The 20,799-nt window shown below is 45.4% G+C and overlaps 2 protein-coding genes across 2 annotated transcripts in view; both read right to left on the bottom strand.

The window, feature by feature from the left end:
* mri1 (methylthioribose-1-phosphate isomerase 1) overlaps positions 1-365 on the bottom strand; it is a 9,379-nt gene extending 9,014 nt beyond the window's left edge. The window contains 1 exon segment of the mRNA XM_080516439.1: positions 4-365. Within this exon segment, the coding sequence (XP_080372565.1) occupies positions 4-78 (75 nt within the window). The 5' untranslated portion in view covers positions 79-365.
* Positions 366-3,166: 2,801 nt separating this feature from the next.
* On the bottom strand, positions 3,167-19,921 carry cc2d1a (coiled-coil and C2 domain containing 1A). The gene is made up of 28 exons (XM_080520606.1): positions 19,716-19,921; positions 19,440-19,509; positions 19,196-19,334; positions 18,761-18,864; positions 18,376-18,618; positions 17,896-18,217; positions 16,844-16,953; positions 16,671-16,743; positions 16,447-16,545; positions 16,224-16,351; positions 15,652-15,724; positions 15,344-15,480; positions 14,932-15,019; positions 14,727-14,803; positions 14,470-14,565; positions 13,779-13,901; positions 13,558-13,616; positions 12,880-12,996; positions 11,437-11,510; positions 11,292-11,350; positions 11,025-11,176; positions 10,833-10,923; positions 10,591-10,746; positions 9,236-9,367; positions 9,027-9,153; positions 6,313-6,389; positions 6,186-6,233; positions 3,167-6,096 (listed from the first exon to the last, which is right to left on the bottom strand). The coding sequence occupies exons 2-28, from the start codon at positions 19,494-19,496 to the stop codon at positions 6,064-6,066; spliced, it is 2,994 nt and encodes a 997-aa protein (XP_080376732.1). The 5' UTR covers positions 19,497-19,509; positions 19,716-19,921; the 3' UTR covers positions 3,167-6,063.
* Positions 19,922-20,799: the final 878 nt, after the last annotated feature.

Below are 20,799 nucleotides of genomic sequence, written 5' to 3'. Positions count from 1 at the left end.
GACCGTCTGGTGAGGCAGCAGCAGCTGGTTGAGGGTCTGCAGAGACCCGGTCCGGTAGCGGATCGCTTCCAGCGTCATGACCGAAAAACCGCGGCTCGAGAGCGGGGAGAGAGAGAGGAGGAGGAGGAGGAGAAGGAGGAGAAGGAGGAGGAGGGGGGATGAGACGGATAGACCGGCTGCGGGCGGGCGGGTGCGCGCGCACACACGCACTCACTCACTCACACACACACACACACACACACACACGCACGCATAGACACGGTTTCTTTCACGCACACTCCCGTGTCTGCACGCTGGAGCGGCCGCGGCCTGGCTGGTCGGCGTCCCGGGAACCGAGGAGGAAGAGGAAGAGGAAGAGGAGGAGGAAGAGGAAGAGAAGGAAGGCTGCTGCTGCTGCTGCCGTGTGGCAGGAGGAAGAGAGACGGAGGAGTGAGAGAGGAGAGCTGGAAGCCTTCACACGCTGACAGACGGGCAGGAAGACAGACACGGAACCACGTGTCCACCGGAGCAGGAAGCTCGAGTCCTCCGAGGCCACGCCCACCACGCTGTCACCCCCCCCCCCCCTCCACACACACACACACACATATTAACCACCCTCCCCCCTCTCCTCACACCCCACTCTGAACCCTCCTTTTGTCATTTCACACATTCACAAGCCTTATTAGCATCACCCCTCCGCCCCCCCACCCCCCCTCCACCCCCACCTCTCCCCCCCCTCCACCTATTTTTGTCTCACACAGTTTTACTTCAGCACCTCCTCCACAAAATCACCTGATCACTGGAAAACCTTCCAACATTTCTCACTTCAACACTTTAATACAAGTTCATTTATGACCAAAACGTGTTTCCAGTTGATCCGCATCAGTTCGAGCTGCTTCAACACCTCGCTGCTCCAAACTCACTGAATAATGACATTCACATTCTGCTCACTGCTCTTTTGTTCCACATCTTCACACCATTTCGACCCTCTCTCGGGTCGCGACCCCCCAGTAGAGAATGGCTCCAGAGGATTAGTTTACTATTTGTCTTGTGTGCAATTTGACTCACTGTGGAAAAACTAAATAGACTCATATTTACTTGAGAGTTTTTGGTGTTTTAGCTCCAGTTTGTTGCAGTGACTCATGTATTTTTTTTATTTTTTGTCATTTGATCAGCGTGTGGGTGAACGAGCCCTCCCCCCCCTTCTCTCATCTCCCACATATCTGGTTGGTCTTCTTTTTTGATGTTTTTCCACACGACGAGATATTATTGTGCATATCTGAGGCAGCAGTCTTCTTCTCCTGCGGGGGAAGTTTCTGGTCGAGCTGAGATACTGAGAAAATCCCTGATCAGAGTCTGTGAAGCTGATTTATTCTCACTTTGTGTGTCTTTTTTTTTCTTCTTCCAGGTATCCTGTCTTCATCTCACAACTCAATCAATTAGCCAATACATTAGGATTAATTAGTGACTCTAGATGTAGGTGGATGTGTTTGCCCTGTCACAGACGGATCCAATTACCCCAATGCCCATATATAATATGGTATATAATTTAATATAGTATCTTATAAATGTCTAATAAAGTCATAGTGAAAGCAGTCGGCGCTGCCCGAATCTTGATCCAGGACCAGAATAAGTCGTGTGTTTTGGGGCAGATTAGAGATTTCCTCATTTGTTTAGAGTCGCTATAGTGAAATGGTCTATTTTGGTGGCGACATCAAATCATTGCAAACTTGCATCGCGTCCCTGGATAGTTTTATTTATTTATTTATGTTTTTACACCGGAACCATTTTAACTTTACTTCTAAATCTTGTACTTTTTACAGTGACAATAAAGAATCTTTTTTTAAATTTCCCTAATTAATAGATAAATTAAAACTAGATCACGCAGTATAAAAAGACATTTGCATGAAGATTTTCATAATTAAATATTAATGTTGTGCTCGTAGCGGCATCGCGTTAAAATGCGATCCGATTCTTCTCATGTATGTTAATGAGGCGGCTGAAACGCTGCTTTTGATTTTTGCTTCACATTTGCATAAATGTCACATGCAATTATTGGAAACCGACGTGACCACGAGCTGGACATTTCCACCTGGTTGGTTTTCTGTTGAATTAGTTGTTGTTGCCAACGACTGCTTATTCACTGGCTGTTAAGAAACAAAAAAACAACCAAACTGTTAAAGTAAAAATGCACCGTCAGAAGTTTTGTTTCACTCCTTTTTCTTACTGCAACACTCCCACCTACATACCTCACGGTTGTTTGTGCAGCTTTAATTGCAAAAGGGAAAGACGTGACACAAGAGTCTTTGTTTTTATTTTTTAACAACATAGGGCACTACTACTTTATTTGTATCCTGTCTTTCTTGTAATTGTTTGTATACAAGCCAGTTGGATCCTTGACAACTTGACAAGATGAACTGCAGCACCGTACATAGAAATGTCAGAAAACAAAATAGTTTGTAATTGAAAACCTTTCAGGTGAACCATTGCCTTGGAAAGCAATAGAATTGATTTGATCTATGTTTTGTTTGGTTTTGATTTGATCAATGCAAAATTGATCATATCAGGCTTTGCATCTTTTTAAACGAGCAGAAAAGTTGTGAATTGGTGAACATTTTTGAGAAGCGTCACAGAACGGAAGAGGCCTTAAGGTGAAATATTATTCTCTATATATGGAATTCTGCAACGTAAAAAAAAAAGTCTGAAAATTGCATTTGAATATAAATAATATGAAAAGTTAGATATTTGATTTGAGCAAACATGAAAATGGTTTTCCATCTTTATTTTGTATGTTGTAAATACTGCACATAAAATGCTTAATATTACAAAATATTTAGATATTTAACATTAACAGACCGATGCAAAGTGATTGAAAGGCAACTAAAGGGCAGGTAAACAGTGATCTTCTCTTCTGCTCATTTTTTACTCAAAACGTGTTGAATTTGAATTTTTGAAGAATGTTTTTTTTTTTTTTACTTTTTTGAATGAAATAAAAGAATTTCAAACAAACAAAATCAAAAATGTGCACATTTTGTTTGGAATTTACCATTTTGTGGATCCGATACAAGCGTATAAAAGTCGTGTCACAAGCCTCATATTCTAATATAAACTCTGAAACATTTCACTCAAAGCATATAACGCAGAAAAAAAGTGCATAAAAAAAAAGTGACGGCTTAAATTTGCTGCTGTTTCACCTTTTTATTGTTTCCACCAACCTCATACATGAGATAATACAGCCTGAACAATCAGGCCTTTATACATTCCCAATCATCAGCATCACACTTAAAAATAGAGACCAAGCATCGTATGCTGAATATTTACCATGTATATATATATATATACACATATATATATATATATATAAACATTTCATTTATGCTGATTGCCCTTTTATGATTAAAAAAGATTGAAAATAAAACTCCCAACAGTTCAAAAATAGATGATCGGGAAAACAAGAGTCCAGAAATGATAAACAATCCACCAGACTTTTTAAAATGAGCTGAAACGAGACAAATAACGACAACATAAACATCAACGACAAGACCCGAATAAATGAGCGGATACCCGGTAAGGAGTGCGTATGTGTGTGTGTTTCATACGTGGGGAAGGAGCGTGAGTCACCAGCAGGACAAACTTTAACAACACGTCTCTCTGCCGGGACCTGATCGTCCACATAGCACGCTGAATGCTGATGAGCTGGTTGCCATGGCAACAGGACAGCCTCTCAGGCCATGAGGTTATTGGAGGCGCGGGGTGATGTGGCAGGAGTGTGTGTGTGTGTGTGTGTGTGTGCGTTCAAGCTTTTATCGTACATATGCAAGCTGTCGTGTGTCAGTAAGCTTTCTGTCAGTCGTCACCATTTTCACTTTAACTTGGCACAAAAGTGTCACATTAACATCAGCTGCAACTCATTTCAGACGAACAACTGCCTGAAGAGCCTGCGACTATTTGCAGGCCGAGTTCGCCGGACAAACGGGGGAAAAACATCTTAACATCTGGTTTGACTTTGTAAATCGGATGTCTTGATGGGAGAGTAAACTTTCTTCCAACGTTTATGAGACGAAGTAAACAATGTGAAGAGCTTGTTGGGTTTTGGGGGAAACTATTCAACTGGAGAAAAAAAATGGAGGATTATAATTCTGAATCAATTTCTTGGGTGAGTGGCCGACTTCTATTCACTCCCACAGACCCTGAACACTGTGAGCAGAACCCTGAAAATCACACGAGTCACATTGTCGAGATTGACGTCATTAAAATCCGTCATCATTCAGAGCCTCCCTAAAATAAACGGCATTTAAAGTGGACCGCGGGGAAACATTGACGCAGGCGTGTTTTACGACCTGCACATTAAGCTTGGCTGAGCAGAGAGATGGTAAGGATAGTAATGCCATCATAGGGAGAAGTTTATTTAAATAATCCTGCTCAAAGAACCATCAGGTGAGCAAAAGCACCGACACATTTTACACTCAGAGGATGGTTTCTCATGCGTGTGTGTGTGTGTGTGTGTGATAAAAGTGTGTGTGCTCCACAGAGTCACGAAGAACCAACTTTCACCAGGATTATTTGCTAATGGAGTGTGGCAGTGGGTGGATTATTGCAAATGCAAGATTATCTGACGAATCACAGGACCGAAAAAAACCCCCAACCTATTGGTGGACACGAAGGGAGAGATGGTTAAAGTCGTCTGCTAGATACATGGATGAGCAGAAAGTGCTGCCGTCAGGTTAGCAGGTCGTCCAATGTGAGAAAAAAAAAAAAGAAGTGTGTCATGTATTAACCCTTCCTAGATACTTGGGAGACGAAACATCCCCATGCCTGGGCTTCTTTTTAATCTCATCCTCAGATATCTTGTGTGACGAACTCGCCACTCGCCCCACGAAGGGTTAATAAGAGCTCAAAGTCCCCGGCAGCCAGGCGACGCCACGTCGGGTTTGGAAAGCGTGCGAGAAGTGTTCTGGTGGTAGATTATTAATGTGCGGCGCGTTTACGTTTGTCAAGCAAAACGTCCACAGCCGAGTCCGGATTCCACCTGGAGGTGAACAGTGGCGACGGACCGCCGACGTCAAAGGACGCTGGGCCTTCTCCGCGGCGCAGAGTCACACTTTACCAACTACATCACACTGAATGTGTGAGAGGCCACCGGCCGACACAGCAGCAGGAAACCCTCGTCTCCGGGACGGCGCACGCTGCTTTCAGACGTCCCTGAAGGGTCCCAGCAGGGGCAGGGGGTTACCAAGAGGGAATAATGTGGGAAAATATGCCAACGAATTAATGGAGGAGGGGGAGAAAAAAAAAAAAAAAGAAGAAGAAGAAAGAAGAAACAGCTGATGAAGAAGCTAAGCTGATGCCCCATTGATGCTTGGCTGTTAACACCCCCTCCTCATCTGGTCGTCTCCTTGGTGACATAAACACTAATCCCTCATTATGAGATGTCGGCAGCAGCACCCCGAAGCCATGGGCTTGCTTTTTTTTTTTTTTTTTTTTTATTCCCATATCACAGCACTCCAAACGGAGCAGATTACAGTAATCTGGGAACACTGGAGCAGACAGATTAGATTAAGCTCATTACACACATAAAATATGGGGGGGGGGGTTAAAAACACCTCAGCTCATTGGTTAAACACAGCTCAGAGCACACACACATTTTTTTGGTCATCTGTGGGCACGAAAAGCTCTGAGCAGGGGTCAAAGGTAGAACATCGACTCTGCAAACGAATATTCGGGATTAGAAAAAAAAACAAACAAACATATCATTGAATACAACTACAGTTTGCAAAGTTGCAGTTTAGAAGTAGTGTTTTTTCTGCTTTAAGTGCAATTCAGTCTCCATCTCCTCTTCACAAAGCTTAATGCTCTCCGTCTGTATTTGAAGTATTAGTGTTTATTTCACGTGACTGAATGTGTTCTGGGAGCGACCGACCGGTTCATGCAGTTGTTTTGTACATGAATCATGCTAAAGGTGCTAACGGCAGCCACTGCAGAGTTTGCATACGATTGTGTGTGTGTGTGTGTGTGTGTGTGTGTGAGAGAGAAAGAGAGATTAACAGTACTCCAGCCAGGTCGCCGCTTCTTCAGCCCCTCCTCTCATCCTGTGCGCTTCCTCCTCAACGTCTCCAGCTGAAACACAGAAGAGACGGACGCGACGTCTATAATCTGGGTTGTTTGACGCGACGGTCACAGGGGAGCCACCCGCCGCCCCGGCTCACCTCGGTCTCCACCATCTTCATCCTGCCCAGTGCGTCTTTGGCCGCGTCCTGCGTGAGGAGATGCAAACGCGTCATGAGGAAAGACGCACGCGGCGACTGTGTGTGAAGCCTCGAGGCCTGAACTCACCCTGTTGCCTTGGGTTGAGTATTTCTTCACGGACTCGGAAAGTCCCTGGGCGAAGCGGCGCAGCACATTTTCATACTCTGTGACAGTAGATAGGAGTCACGTGAGGCCCATATAGGATGTGTGACAGTGGTGGATACACATGTATTTACTGTGATCCTGCAAAAGTCCTTTTAATGGTAATATTTAGAGAAAAATAGAAGTTTGTTTTTTTTATCATGAGCAGAAATTCTCTTGCGGTTGAATGGGAAACTAAACTAGACTTTTTTTGTTAAACAAATAATAGTATTAAAGACGAAAATTTATAGTATCCCCCCAAAAAAGAGAAATTCTTTCTGCACGTTTTTGTTCTTTGTCCAAAAACTTCAAACGTGCTTCTCAAAATGAACAAACCTGTGACAATAATTAAAACACATTTTACAGTGTTTTTAATACTTTTCATAGACATCAGGGGCCTCATTTATAAAACTGTGCGTAGGATTGACGTCAAAATTGGCGTACGCACGAAACACAGAAAGTGCGTACGCACAAAAATATCCTGATTTATAAAACAGTGCGCACGCACGTCCTACGCCGATTTCCCTTTATAAATCACAACCCACTCTAAATGTGGCGCACCTGTGTGCGGGTCATACCACGCCCATATTTGTTCATGAATATTCAGAGAAACGCCTCTCATGAATATTGATTCATGACTGAAAGCATGCCGAAATCAGAAAGAAAAGCCAAGAAACGCAATTTCACCCAGTGGAGGTGGAGAAGAGGAAGGCGACATTATTTGGTGGACACAGTGTTGGGGTCACCAACGCCAAAAAGGCTGTAGAGTGGCAGCATGTGGCGGATGGTGTCAATGCTGTTGCCTCAGAAGGTCGGAGTGTGGCTGAGGTGAAAAAAAGTGGTCAGACATCAAAGTAGACACAAAAAAGCGCCTGACGTCACACTGGCAGAGCGTCTGTGCCACGGGCGGGGGAACGGGCCCTCCGGAGCTCACCCCGCTGGAGGAAACACTGGCGGGGGTCATCGGGGAATCCCTCCTGAGTGGAGTGGTGACGGAGGTGGAGGGGGACACCCAGGCCCGCCCCTCCCTACACGCAGAACACGCGCTGTGCGTAGGGCCCCGCGATCCATGGGGGCCCCATTTTGCGCAAGTGAATTGAATTTCCCTCGGGATCAATAAAGTATCATCATTCTCTGCAAATGCGCAAATGATGCGCGTGCATTTTGCCGAGAGGCGCGTAGAGCACCGCCACCAAGTCAGGTGGCAGGAGAGAGAGAGAGAGAGAGAGAGAGAGAGAGAGAGAGAGAGAGAGAGAGAGAGAGAGAGAGAGAGAGAGAGAGAGACGGCTTCCAAACGTCAATACGATTCAGGAGCTAGCAAAAGAAAGAAAAAGTCCAAACAAGAAGAGGCTCGTGCTTCACTTGAAGGTGGGATGTTGTTGAAATAAAAAAGATTGTTCCACTTTTGATCTATAAAGTTCTTGTTCCACTGTTGATAGAGGCTGTTCATTTGATTCGTTAGTAATTAAATTTATTATTATTATTATCATTATTATTATTAATGGTAGTAGTAGTAGTAGTAGTAGTATTAGTATTATTAGTATTATTATGTTATTGGAAGGGGGGCCCCAAAATAAAATCCTGCTTAGGGCCCCCACTTGGCCAGGGGCGGCCCTGGGGACACCGCCGCCTGCCCTTCAGGAGCCCGATGGTGCGCTCCACAATACTGCGCGCCTGGCTGTGGCGCAGATTCTAGGTCCTCTCCTCTGCGCCTTGTGGGTGAGGAAAAGGGGTGAGCAGCCACCGCTTGAGGGGGGGGTCTCCACTGTCGCCTGCAAGGTCGGTGAACGGGCTAAACACTCCTACAAAATTGCAAGTCTCAGGATTTCCACATGAATTCTCCGTACCTAGAAGCCACCCATCACGTACAGCGCCGGCTCCAGTCTGCGCCCAACACTGCTATATGGGCTATATGATATATGATATTACACTGCATTCATATCAGTGTAAACATAATTTGCCCTACTGTTGTCTTACTATTGTCTTAATCATATGTTTCCCGTGTGCACTCCAGGGAGTATGTTTGTTTATTCATTGTAGAAATTTTATTTTTTACTATCCACTTCTTGCAAATACACTGTCCATATATGAGAGGTCATATAACTATTTATTTTACACGATCGGTTTCACACAGTTTCTCCCGTTTCTTTCTTCTGCCATCGGTGGCGCAGTTTCTCCTTACCCCAATTATGTGCGTACGCATGGGTCAGAGTTGGCGTGGAGGACCGCACATTTTCCCGTCAAGTTCTCTTTTTATAAATCCCACGGTTTGCGTAGAGAGTGGCGTACGCATTCTTTTGTGCGTACGCAACGTTTATAAATGAGGCCCCAGAGCAACTTAAAAAAACCACAAAAAAAACCCCCAAACATCCGAGGTACAAAGATGTTTTAAACACTAAACGACACGTTTCACATGTGTTTAAAAAAAAAAAAAAAAAAAGGTTCCAGTGTCTCACCAACTTTTAACTTTTTAGCAAAGAGTTTGGTCGGACACGTTGATGAGGAATAAAAAAAAAAAAAAAAAAAAAGATACAAAGTGAAGGAAAAAAACCAAAACATTTTAATTTGAAAGGGTCTGAACTTAACAAAACAGGGACATTCTGCCTTTTTGCAGTGTGTGTGTGTGCGTGTGTGTGTGTGTGTGTGTGTGTGTGTGAGACCTGTCAGCAGAGCAGGAGAGGCTCTCTCCAGCTGAGACTTCTGCCAGTGCAGCCTGTGCGCCACCTCCTTGTGCTGGTGGATGAGGTCAGACGGGGGATCCCGACGACTCTTGCGGTGCTCTGCGATCTGAGATCAATGAGCGTCATGAGTGCGACGAGGCCGCCGTGTCTCGGGAGCGCCAGGTTGTGCGCAGACGCCACACGTTTACCTTCCTCTCCAGCCGCTCCTTGTCGAAGTTGAGGAGGCTGAAGCTGTGGAGCTTGTACTGAGGAGGGGAGGTGCTGGCGTGGCTGCCTCTGCTGGCTGCTTCATGCCTGGGTTTAGACCGTGGAGACGGAGCCTGTAAACAAACAAACAAACAGTTCGATCTTTTAAATGGAGAAACAATCTGACAGCTGCAGTGGGTGGGATTAACTCAGGTGTGTCGAGTTTCTATAGTAACAAGGTTACATGATCGGAGCTGTGAATTATGGTTTTAACTTTTCTAATGTTACGGAGCGGCAAAAGCAACAACGTACTGTCAACATCTTATCCAGGGAAGTATTTTAGTACCTAAACACTTCTGCAGGGGACAATGTTGAGAAGCCAGTGATGACAGTCAGATATATAGTATTTTTTTCCCCTTTTTTGGGGGTTGGAAAAAAAAAAAAAAAAAAAAGCTAACACCACAAAGGACAAAAATAAGAAATTAAGATAAATCAATGGTGGCTCAACACCTCAAAAGAAGATCTAAGTGAATTTACACAGTAGAAGATATTGACTGCTTGTAGTATCTAATAATCCATAAATCCTTTGTCCAAACCGCCACATTTCACATCAACCAGTCCGTCACTGGACAAACACACAGACAGACAAACAACACACACATCTGAAGGTAATTCAGTCACCTATTAACTTAAAATGTGTCTTTTTAGACTGTGAGGGGAAACTGGAGGAAAAAAAAGAAAAAAAACCAGACGTACAACATCGTCGACATATTGAGCCTGTGAATCTGTATAAATTAAGTCAGACATTTCTCCGAGATGCAGAATTAGGAAATTCACTTGACATGAGTGAAGAAAACAAGTTAAAATTAAAATACATGAGACAATTGTACATTTTTATATCTTGATCTGGACTGAATATAGAACTAGTATCAAAACTGTGATACCATTTCATGGTAAATGTTATTGTGGGCAAAATGTCCCTGATCGATTCAGTGAGCTTCAGTCATTTTCACTTACTGGACACATATGGACTGTTATCGAAGTCATAAGTGTCCACGTTTCCATTCAAAGGGCATTTATTGTGATAGATTTGCTTAAACAAAAATATTTGTACGAATTGTGACTGTCGGTTCAGTTAAAAACCTGAAATTGTTCCTACTTTAGCTGAAAAATTGGCTGAGTGAACCGTGGAAAAGAAGAAAGCTTGTACACTATTTATCATGCACCTTAATTAGCCGAGTGTTGTTGTTTTTTTCTCGATGAGCTTTGAGACAATCCGCTGACAGCTTGATATTCACCGCCGGTCACAACGGCTCCTATGGCCGTGACGGTCAGGTGGATTCGTCCCTCGACTCACCCGCTCCTTTTGCTTCTCCGGGGGAGAAAGCGACGAGACCGGATCGAGAACCACCCACTTCTCAGTCACGGGCTGCAGATCAACTCCCGAGAGAGGCTCTCTGATCTTCACCCGCACCTCCAGCTTTCCACCTGTGGCTTTACGTCCATCCATCACCTGCGAGACACCAAAACAACATGCAGTGCTGTTCAGGAGGTCTGGGCGTGCGCCTGTGTCGATGTATTGAGGGTCAAAGCGCCGACCTCGATGATCTCTCTGATCTCGCAGTGGTTCTCCAGGGCCTCCAGCTTCAGGTGAGCCGTGCCCACAACTTTATCCGTCTTGAACAGGCCCCTGGGAGAACAGACGCAGCGGAGGGAACACCACTCACAGAACTACTCGGGTGTACAGCAGACATGACATTTGCAGCATCACTCTGCAGACGGAATGATTACCCCTTGTGGAGGATTTCAAACTTGATGCCTTTGGACTGCACCACCCGCTTGAAGCCTCTGTGGGCTCGGTTGATGGTGAGTTTGAACTGCTCTTTGAACTCTGGACTGCTGGTGTTCTTCACTGTGTTGGTTTTGTCCCTCTGAGCTTCCTCCTACACACACACACACACACACACCTTAATTCATCAGAACCCATTTCTATGCACACACACACACACACACACACAGCTCATTCCTTGCAACCCACCGTGTGTGACATATTCTTACCGTGCTGGGAAATGGAAACTCAAACTTTACGCTGGCATCCAGATCATTAGCCGAGACACCTGTGGGGAGAGGTGGGGGGGGGGGGCGGTGGTGAGTGCACACGGATTGACGGGGGTCATTAAATGAATGCAGATGCCTTCAGGACCTGACGGAGCTGGGAGGTTGACGCCTCGGATGACGTACAGCACCAGGTCGCTGGGGGTCAGGTTGGCGTTGATCCTACGGGAAAACAAAACAAAAGAAGCGACGCCGACTCAGAAGGCTCGTCGGCGGTGATAGACGGTGACCGGTCGGCAACGCCGCCAGCCCAACGACTGCTGTAATGACTCAGGGCCCGTGCTGAGAGCCGGGAACAACACTGAGTCACAATGACTCACTCTGCCTCATGCGGCGCTCAAGCAAAGCTCTCCTCTCCACCACAACACACTGTAAACAGCAGATGCAACTGGAGATCAACAAATATCGAGAACCGGAGTCTGATCAAACATTTTCAGATTGTTGAACTTCAGAAGACGACTTGAACACAAGTTTTATTAAGTACCTTTACATTCGGGATCCTCCAAATAATAGAACACCAGAGCAATGTGCTGGTCAACAAACCAGAACATGAATATATTTTTATTCTATATTAAAAAAAAAAAAAGTATAATCTAAAAAGCTAATTTACTGGATAAATATCTTTGTCCTTCTGCAGGAACATGGAAACGACGGGTGGCATCATTCCCTCACGTCAAGAAGTTAAAGTCAGAGTTGATTCCTCTCAGGGTATTTTTTTAACCCCGAAGTTTACAACAGTGGACTTGTTGGGCTCTTTGGAGACTCACACTTGATTCTAGTTGTTTATACATGACCCAAGCTGTGCCCTGCTTTTAACCCAGCATCAGACATCTCATATGAAGTCACCAGATTTAGAAGGTAGATGGATGGACAACATGAAGTCAATCATGAAAAAACTCTCAACATGTTATATATAAATATGTTTTTGGATGGAGGGAAGAAGCAGGACAGAGCAGTACCGGGAGAAAAGCCACGCAGCCACGGAAAGATCATAATCGAGAAGAAAGAAAGAGAAGTATATATTTTGATCCACTTGCAGTAATTACTTCTCTGCAATTTAACCCATCACGTTCACGTTAACCTTCACTACACGTACAAGGAGCCGACACAAGAACGTCTGTCCAAAGTTCATCTCACGCAATCAATGAGATATTTCACTCACAAGCCGAAGGGCCAAAGTGACCGTTTGTACCAACGATGTCAATGAGAGGTGAATGTGAGTGTCAGCTCTGGAAGATAAAGACGTTACCACGACGCTGCGCTAAAGAGAGCAGAACAGATGTTTGCCTGGACGGCCTGAAAACGCAAGGTCTTTAATGACAGAAGCGTCTGTTCTGCTTCTACAACAATTCAAAGAAACTTGCTACGTAGACTTTTTCTGGCCAATTTCCACGCCACCAACTCAATGAGATACATTATATTGGACCAAAGAAGTGACGCGATGAGATGAACCCAGATGCAACGCCAGCCAACAAAATGTGTTTTGGGAAACGGGTGATTGTTTAAGATGTGAACTGATTGTGCTGCTGACTTGACAGAGTTGAGGGTCCTCTCCTCCGTGCGGCACTTGGGGACGGGGTGACCTTTGGCGTAGCAGTCCTTCAGTAACTCTATATCCTTCATGCACTCCCCGGACAGTTTCTCAAACCTGCAAACAAGACAAGAGATTTAGAGTTTACACACAAGCCTCGACAGTCCGACTCCTCAAACTCCAGACGTCAGACCTGCCGCACTACAAAACGCTCCACACCGCAACCAGTCCCAGGCATAATCTCCCCAAACTATATGTTCACTACAATATTTATGGGACTGAAAGAGTGCAGAAAAACACTTTCATGCAAAAACACGTGACGGGGGAAATGTATGTACAAATATCGGAAAAACCTGTGAAGAAAGATGTGTGAAATATGCAGCGTGACGTGAAAGTTGCACCTCGTATTTGATGAGGACACATGTAATGTGGGTGAACGCTGCGTGAGTTACCGAAGTGCACTACACCTGTGAAGACGTGCACGCGCGTCAGGCGAAGAAACGCTGAAGGCAGTTTAGTGAGTTGGAACGGAGCGGGTGTTGGAAAAGAGTTAACGACTAACTGGAGTAGAAGCTGTAGCCTTTTGAACGGGAGTTGAAAACCCGAACTCAATCCATTTAAAAACACGTTTCAGACCTCGTCACACGCGAATAAACAAATGGAGAACACCCAACTTACTTTAAAGCCTCGGTCACGCTTCCCATTGACGTGAACTGTTGAGACAAGCCCAGACATTTCTGCAAACAAGAGAGAGGGTGAGAAAAAACCCCAAAACATAAATCCAATAATAAAGCTAATAACTACAGAATATAGAGAAACGGATTTCTTTCTTTCACAATGATAAATGTGACGGCCAGTCTCGTTAGAGAAATGCTCCAGCCGATCATTATTAGACTGACCTCATACTGCTTTCGCAACAGATCCAGGAGGCCGTGATACTTCTCGCCGGAGCGAGGCGAGACGGGAGAGGTGCGGGAGCGAGCCAGGACGTAGTCCTCCTCACTGACCGGCGCACTGGGGATCTGTTGGGAAGAAACACAGACTTATAGAGAAAGAGACTGTGTATTTTTAGCCATCAGTTAATCTGGTTATGTACTTGGTTGTGTTTCTGCGTTTGGGGAACTTCACATCAAGCCTGCAGTGAAATCTAATCAGTTGCTACTGTTTCTTGTCTGTCAAGCCCCTGGAAATAAACATCTCTTATTAAAGTTCATGTTGATATCCTGCAGACGGTCAAAAAAGACAAACTAACGGAGGCACAAGCACAATATTCTGGGTAATCACACTGTGGTTCTGCGCAAGACAAGTATATTCGAACTGAAATATGAAGCAAAGTTAAATAAAAGCGAGGCAAAATTGAAGACAATCCGGTGGGATATGAATATTAAAATGATGCTGAAAACACACAGCAATACAGACACAATACAGATGCATCCTTCCATCTTCTATTTAAGGCGCGTTCTGTCTGGCGTTAACGCACCTCACGCATTCAGCTGCTGCTGCGACAACATGCTCGACACACACATTATAAACCCGCTGACAAAACAATCCGTCCGTCTGGCTATTTTGTGCTTTGGAAAGGTTTACTACCTTGGTGATATCAACAGGCAGGCCGGACTTGGCAGCCTCGACCATGGGGTCCAGGCCCTTGGCGTGTCTGAGGTGCTGCGCTGCTCCCGCCATGTCCTGCAAACGACCAGCAGCTTCACCAACCAAACCACATCCACGTTCCTCACACGAGCGCCGAGCGGCAGCCGCGTGGCCCAAACACCCAAAGCTGTGACGTTTAGAGGGATTTCGCCCAAAGCGAACGAGAAATAAATATGATGTGGGGGGGGGGGGGATACCTTCATCTGTTTGGAGCGCAGTGCCGCACGCAAAAACGACTGTCGCCTTAGCAACAAGAAGTCCACTTGCTGTTGGGCTGTGAGGATGATTAAGAGGAGAAAGAAGTGAAACTTTGTCTTGTGTAATTTCACACTTTGAATGTGTGATCTGACACAGGTGGACACGTCCATGGCACGTTTACAGCCGAAAACAGCAGGAACACACCTTTTGGGCCCAGCTTGAGAGCAGACGAGCCTCCGGGGGCTTGAGGTGCAGGAGACTTGGCTTTCTGGGCAGACGGACGCACCCCAGGCTGCGGACGCAACGTGGAAAAATGACATGAACAGATTTCGAGATACTACATTCATAAAGATCAATTCTTAAAAGGATGGCAATTCGATGAACGACAGATTTCTAAACATTCATGTACGTGTTTGCGACAACATCGACGACGTGACAGGCAGGAAGTGTTCAGGAGAAAACAGGACTGACTAACAACCTGCCAGGGAAGCTACACACACTGGAATACCCACAAAGGACTTCTTTATTTAATTCAGAGGCAATTAGATTGTTTTGGCTGTTAAATAATAATTTGGCCATTTGGTTCTTGCCGTTATTTACTTATTTCATTATTTACCTTGGCAGCCTCCGTTTGTCCACCCTCGTCTTCATCTTCTGCGTCTGGATCCTGATTTGCTATTTTCATGGCTGTTTCAAGGGCCCCTATGAAGTTCTGCTGCTGACCCCCCTCGGAGCCCTGAAGTGGCGGACAGCCTAGAGGAGCAGCGCACACGCACACACACACACACACACACACACACACACACACACACACACACACACACACACACACACACACACACACACACCAATGCCACTTACTCACATCTTCCCTGAAGCCAGATTTGTAAACATGGCCTGGTTTTTTGTGTTTTTATACGCGACCTGGAGGCACGGGGAGATCTGACAAGCTGACAGGACGGCCGGCTTTGTGAGCTCTGATGGCATCTTGGTATTGCTGTTAGAAACAACGACAAATTATGAGGAATCACTTCAAAGTTTACTTTATACATCAATCCTGGTGTGAATTAAAAAAAAAAAAAAAAAAAAAACTGTTTGCAACCATATTGTCATGTCACCAAAGGAAATACATGAAAAGACAAAAAAAAAAACCCTCCCACGTGGACGTCGGTGTCAGCAGAACAGTTCCAACCCCTTCAAAAGCAGAATGAATACCTCACATGGTCATGCTGTCGTTTCATCTCCTCAAGGTGCTGAAGAGATTTAATTCAAAGGTTTTTCTTTTTTTCCTTTCTATCTCTTAATGATGTCCCACACCATATTTTACTGTGGGATGTTTTGGTGGGTCAGTTGAGCAATCAAAGCGGTGGACAGTCTAATAAACAATTTACAACACTATTTCAAGAAATGCAGCTAAATGCCGAACGGAACGCAATCAAAACTAACTGGATAGCACGTGGCTTCGTCTTTGATTCGGCGGTGCCCGAGACGCGTACCTTCACAATGCGCTGGTGCATGCGGGCCTTGCGATCGTCTCCTTTGCCCTTGGCTCCCTCTGCTGCCGACTTGTAGATGTCCATCCTCTGCTGGAGGGCTTCGGCCAAACTGCTGGGAGGCGGCAGGTCTTCACGGGGGCAACGGCAACCAACAAACACTTGATCAACACCAAGCACATCGTGATCGTCATCATCGTCATCTCAGTGGCGACCGGTGGCGTACCAGCAGTGGGCGCCTGGGCAGGTGCAGCAGGTGCAGCCGGGGCAGCAGGTCTGGATGAAGACTGAGGGGGAGGCGCTCTGTGCTCTGCTACCACGTCTCCTGCGTGCGATCAGACAGTCGTGACTGCGACCATTCATCGACATGAACGCTTTCGTCCAATTAAAGTCACCCCCCCCCCAAAAAAAAAAGCCGCCTCGGGATGTGATTCACGAGATTGCACGTACCAGGAGGAGGAGGCAGTAAGCTCTGGTTGATAGGTTCGTCCCGGTCCACAGCCTCCAGCACGGCGTCGAGCTTCTGCAGACATTGAGGACGACATTAATGAGACCGACTGGCATTCCACAAGCTTCATGGCACAGATTCACCCAGGTGACAAAGCTGATCGTTGTCGATGTACCTTGGCAGTGAGGTAGTACTGCTTGGCCCGCTCGATCTCACCATTTTGTTTGGCGTGTATGGCGGCCAACTTGTACTCCCTCTGTCTCGCCAAAACGGCCTGTTTCAGCTCTGCACATAGCGAAGGATGTACAAGACAGAACACATAACAAAATGATACATTTTAACTTTTAGCAAAAAAATGACATTTAGTTGATACAAGAAAATCAAATACTTGGATGGTTATTTGAAACATTTGACCATATGAGCCGACTCATCTAACTGTGATTTTATTTGCTGCCATACTAACTGCTTACAGTATTCCCCTGTAAAAGGCATGCAGTCCTAGCTATACTAATACATTATTCCAACACTGCACAGCTTGTGTGAGCAGAATCCAGCCGCCTGGATCACTGCACAGCGACAACTTTGTAAATCCGTCCGCAGGCGTATCTCAGCAAGCTCCAGCAGTTCAAAGTCGGCCTGTATCCACAAGGAGTGTGAGGAGTGTGGAGGCCAGAGAGGCGCGTTCTGCAAAAACCCCGGCGGGACGACCTGAATAGAAAACTCACCGCATTTTCACCCTTAAATGGCTGGAGGAGTGCGGGGACAGGTATGAAGCATCAAAGCAACATCAGCCGGGGGCAAAACTGAACACAGCCACGCAAATTACTGTGTTTTTATTTTCCCAGATTTGGCACAAGGCCGCCTGCAGAGCCTTCCCACACCAGGAGAGTTTTCACATCCTCTCAACCCCCTTTTATATTTCCCCATCTCCCCCTCACTGATCGCAACTACTGAACTCCAACAGTATCCATCATAGACGGATAAACTCCTTTATAAAACCGCGATGCTTGGTCTTGGTTGGGAGACAGGTAAATGGTAAAACGGTAAATGGACTTCTCTTCTAAAGCGCCTTTCAGCTGCGTGATCGGCCCCAAAGCGCCTGACATGCATAGACTTCACTGATCGAAGGTTTCATGTCCAGAGATTAACACTATCAAGATTTTCCATATAAGACAAAGGGACATGACAAAGGAAACAAGCAAGCCTGTAATCATACAATGTGTCTACCTGAGTGGCGTGCGTCAGGCTGGCTGGGGGTGAGGGGAGATATAGCAGGAGTTCCTGGAGTGATGGCAGCAGCGGGATTTTGTGGAGGGCTCAGAAACGTTGGCTTAGAATTTGCAATTGGTGGCGGGGCTCCTCTCTGGGGTTTCTGATTGGTCGGCGGCGAGGGCACCAGTGCAGGCGCTGGTGGTTCTGCTTCATCGATCGGTCCCGGCGGCTCTGCTGCTGCTTTCGACGGCGCGCCGCCAAGAGCAACGGGTGGAGGCATCTCCTCTTCATTAACTGGCTTTCCTTTCTTCACCGATGTCAACATGGACTGTAATGTCTGAAAAAGACAATTACAGTTAATTCAATTCAAGTTGAGTTGAAAAAGACAAACACCATGAACATATAGCACATTTTTAGGGTAACTTCAACTTTCGTCGTGAAGAATTCCCATGAAAGGAAAGGACAGACATGCGCATTTGTTTTCAGCCATTTTACCTTCAGCCCACGATCATATCTTCGGATTTTGCTGGTCTCTCCTGTGGCCTTGGCATTAGAAATGGCTGTTGTATACATTTCGGCACGCTCCAACAGACGGGACTCCAACCCAGACGCACCACTGGGAGCAGGAGAAGCGGGGTGGGATGTTCGGCTCACTTTCGGCGCGGTTGGAGTGACAGCAGGAGGCGTGGCGGCAGGAGTCGAGTCCATGTCATCGTTCAAAACCTCATTCAATTCCGCCTACACAGAGAAACAGGAAAGTCTGTTGACATACTGGAACAGCAGCGTTAATAAAAAAAAAAAAAAAAAAAAGGAAGACCAGAGGATTATCAACATCCCGTTGAAGACCTCTAAATTAATAAAAAAGTTGTGTGTGTTTTACCAAGAGATCTTCATCATCCAAATCTTCATCTCCCACGTCATCGTCATCGGGATCTTTCATACAAAGAGCTGCCATTCGCTCAATTTCCACCATGGCAACAGGGGCTGGACAGAAAAAGACAGCAGTATTAAATGATAAAGAATACAAATATTACTGAAGACTCATCCGCAATATTATTTAACTCTGTGCACCAAAATGGTTACTTCAGCAGACATGACAGAGAGAACGAACTGTGCTTCAATATTATATCCGCCCTTGAAGAGTCAAATAAAAAGAGAAAAAAGGTCAATGAAAACAAACGGATGTAAAAAAATAAAAAAATCAATCCGCAGACAAGCCAAATTTATGCACCAGTGACATTTTAGATTTTGGTTTATGGACGAGACAGTCAAACGAACGATGCCGTCACAATATTGTAGCTCGTGTCCTCCTCACCTTTCCCGTCACCTTTCTTCTGTTGTGGCCTCCCTCCTCCTCCTCCTCCCACCAGATTGAGCAGCTCAGCCTCCAGGTCCTCATCATTCCCGTCATCCTCCATCCCTCCGTCCGGCGTCAGGTCCAGCAGCAGTCCCATCTGAGACACAGGGCGAGGCAGACAGAGAGGACGAGAGCTGCTGAATCACAAGAACCTGCACACATCATGCTCAGGCTTCCTCATGGGGGCAGTGACACCTGCTACCTGTTTGGCCCGAGCTGCCCCCTGACCCCGGGGAGCGGGGTTCCGACTGCGACTCATGGACTGTCAATACCTGATGGATTGGTTTTTTTTTTTAGGAGAGAGAGAGAGAGACAACTGTAAGAACAACAAGGTGTATTAAATGTAGGTAAATGAGGGCATCTAAGTCAACAGTCTTCACTATCAGACACGCTGTGCCGTTACGAGCATCACATTTAATTGGATTAATTTCAGTTAGGTGACGGTTATAACAAATAGGATCGCTGCTTCAGTGTTTACCTTGTCAGCTCTTCGTGCCGAGGGGTTCAGCGTTTCGCCTAACTCCTGCCCAAACACGACCAAGAAGGGGCAGACAGGGCAGACCAGGAGCCGGGAATATGTGCTACTTCAGTCCAAGCTATCAACACAATAACAATAAGGGGCGGACAGGGCTGAGAAGTGGCCGGAAACGTCCTACTTTAATCCAAAAGCTACAAAAACAAGGACTGAAATCCACTTCCTATACTGCGTCTCCCATGGCAACATGCTTTACGGCCACACACCACGCCCATCACTGACGTAAAACTGCAACGTCATGAACGCGTCTTCTACACTGTGATGCATTCAAGAACACCTCGGATAGATCGGCATTCGTAGATGTGCAGGACTGTGTGACAAAAATAGACTTTTTAAGCAATACTGAAGCGATAGAAATATGTCTCTAATTATATCAATAAAGTTCATGCTGAAACGATCGAGCAGTCTCACGCCTCAATTAGTTTTACTTCTCTGTCCGCCACGAGTTGACAGGGCAGATTTCATCGAGTTTGAATTTTTCCAATTATTGCCACGGTATGTAAATGTATCATAACAAATCCGTGGGAAAACGTAATTTGGCAAATTTGTGTTTTAAAGTAAATACGGGTTGATTTCATTAGTATATATTCTCTTTTTTTAAATCTTGGGAACCCAGTTAAATCCCTTTTGTGTGTATTTATGGAGGAAATTTGAATTTGTCAAGTAAGCTAATGTTTTGATGAAAATGTGTTACAGTTAGCTAGTAGCTAGCTCTAAATTAGCGCATTTAGATAAAGGTTTCTCACATTTTTAGATAATTATGTTTTCTTCCTCAGAAAGAAGAGATGGTCAAAGTCAAGCCCAATATCAACTGCTGTGGTAAAAAAAAAATGCTATTGCTTTTTTAAAATAAGACATGCTAGTTTAAGTGGATTGTGTCAGGTTACAACAGCAGATTGTGATATAATATCTAATAGACAAAATGTCTTCGTGTTTTTTAGAGGATGGAGCACCACCTCGGTCTCTCAGATCCAGAAAGAGGAACTTAAACCATGAAACTTTTCAAACTGTTGAAGCTACAAAACAT

The sequence above is a fragment of the Blennius ocellaris genome (genome assembly GCF_963422515.1).
Source record: "Blennius ocellaris genome assembly, chromosome: 3".
NCBI classification, from domain to species: Eukaryota; Metazoa; Chordata; class Actinopteri; order Blenniiformes; family Blenniidae; genus Blennius; species Blennius ocellaris.
This window is presented reverse-complemented; position numbering and strand designations above follow the sequence as displayed.

Coding starts and splice junctions, on each gene's coding strand:
- cc2d1a (XM_080520606.1), bottom strand. CDS start 19,496: ATGAGTCGCAGTCGGAACCCCGCTCCCCGGGGTCAGGGGGCAGCTCGG. Junction 18,865..19,195: donor GAAGAAAGGTGACGGGAAAG/GTGAGGAGGACA, acceptor TTTTCTGTCCAG/CCCCTGTTGCCATGGTGGAA. Junction 16,352..16,446: donor TGCCCAGGCGCCCACTGCTG/GTACGCCACCGG, acceptor GCCCCCGTGAAG/ACCTGCCGCCTCCCAGCAGT.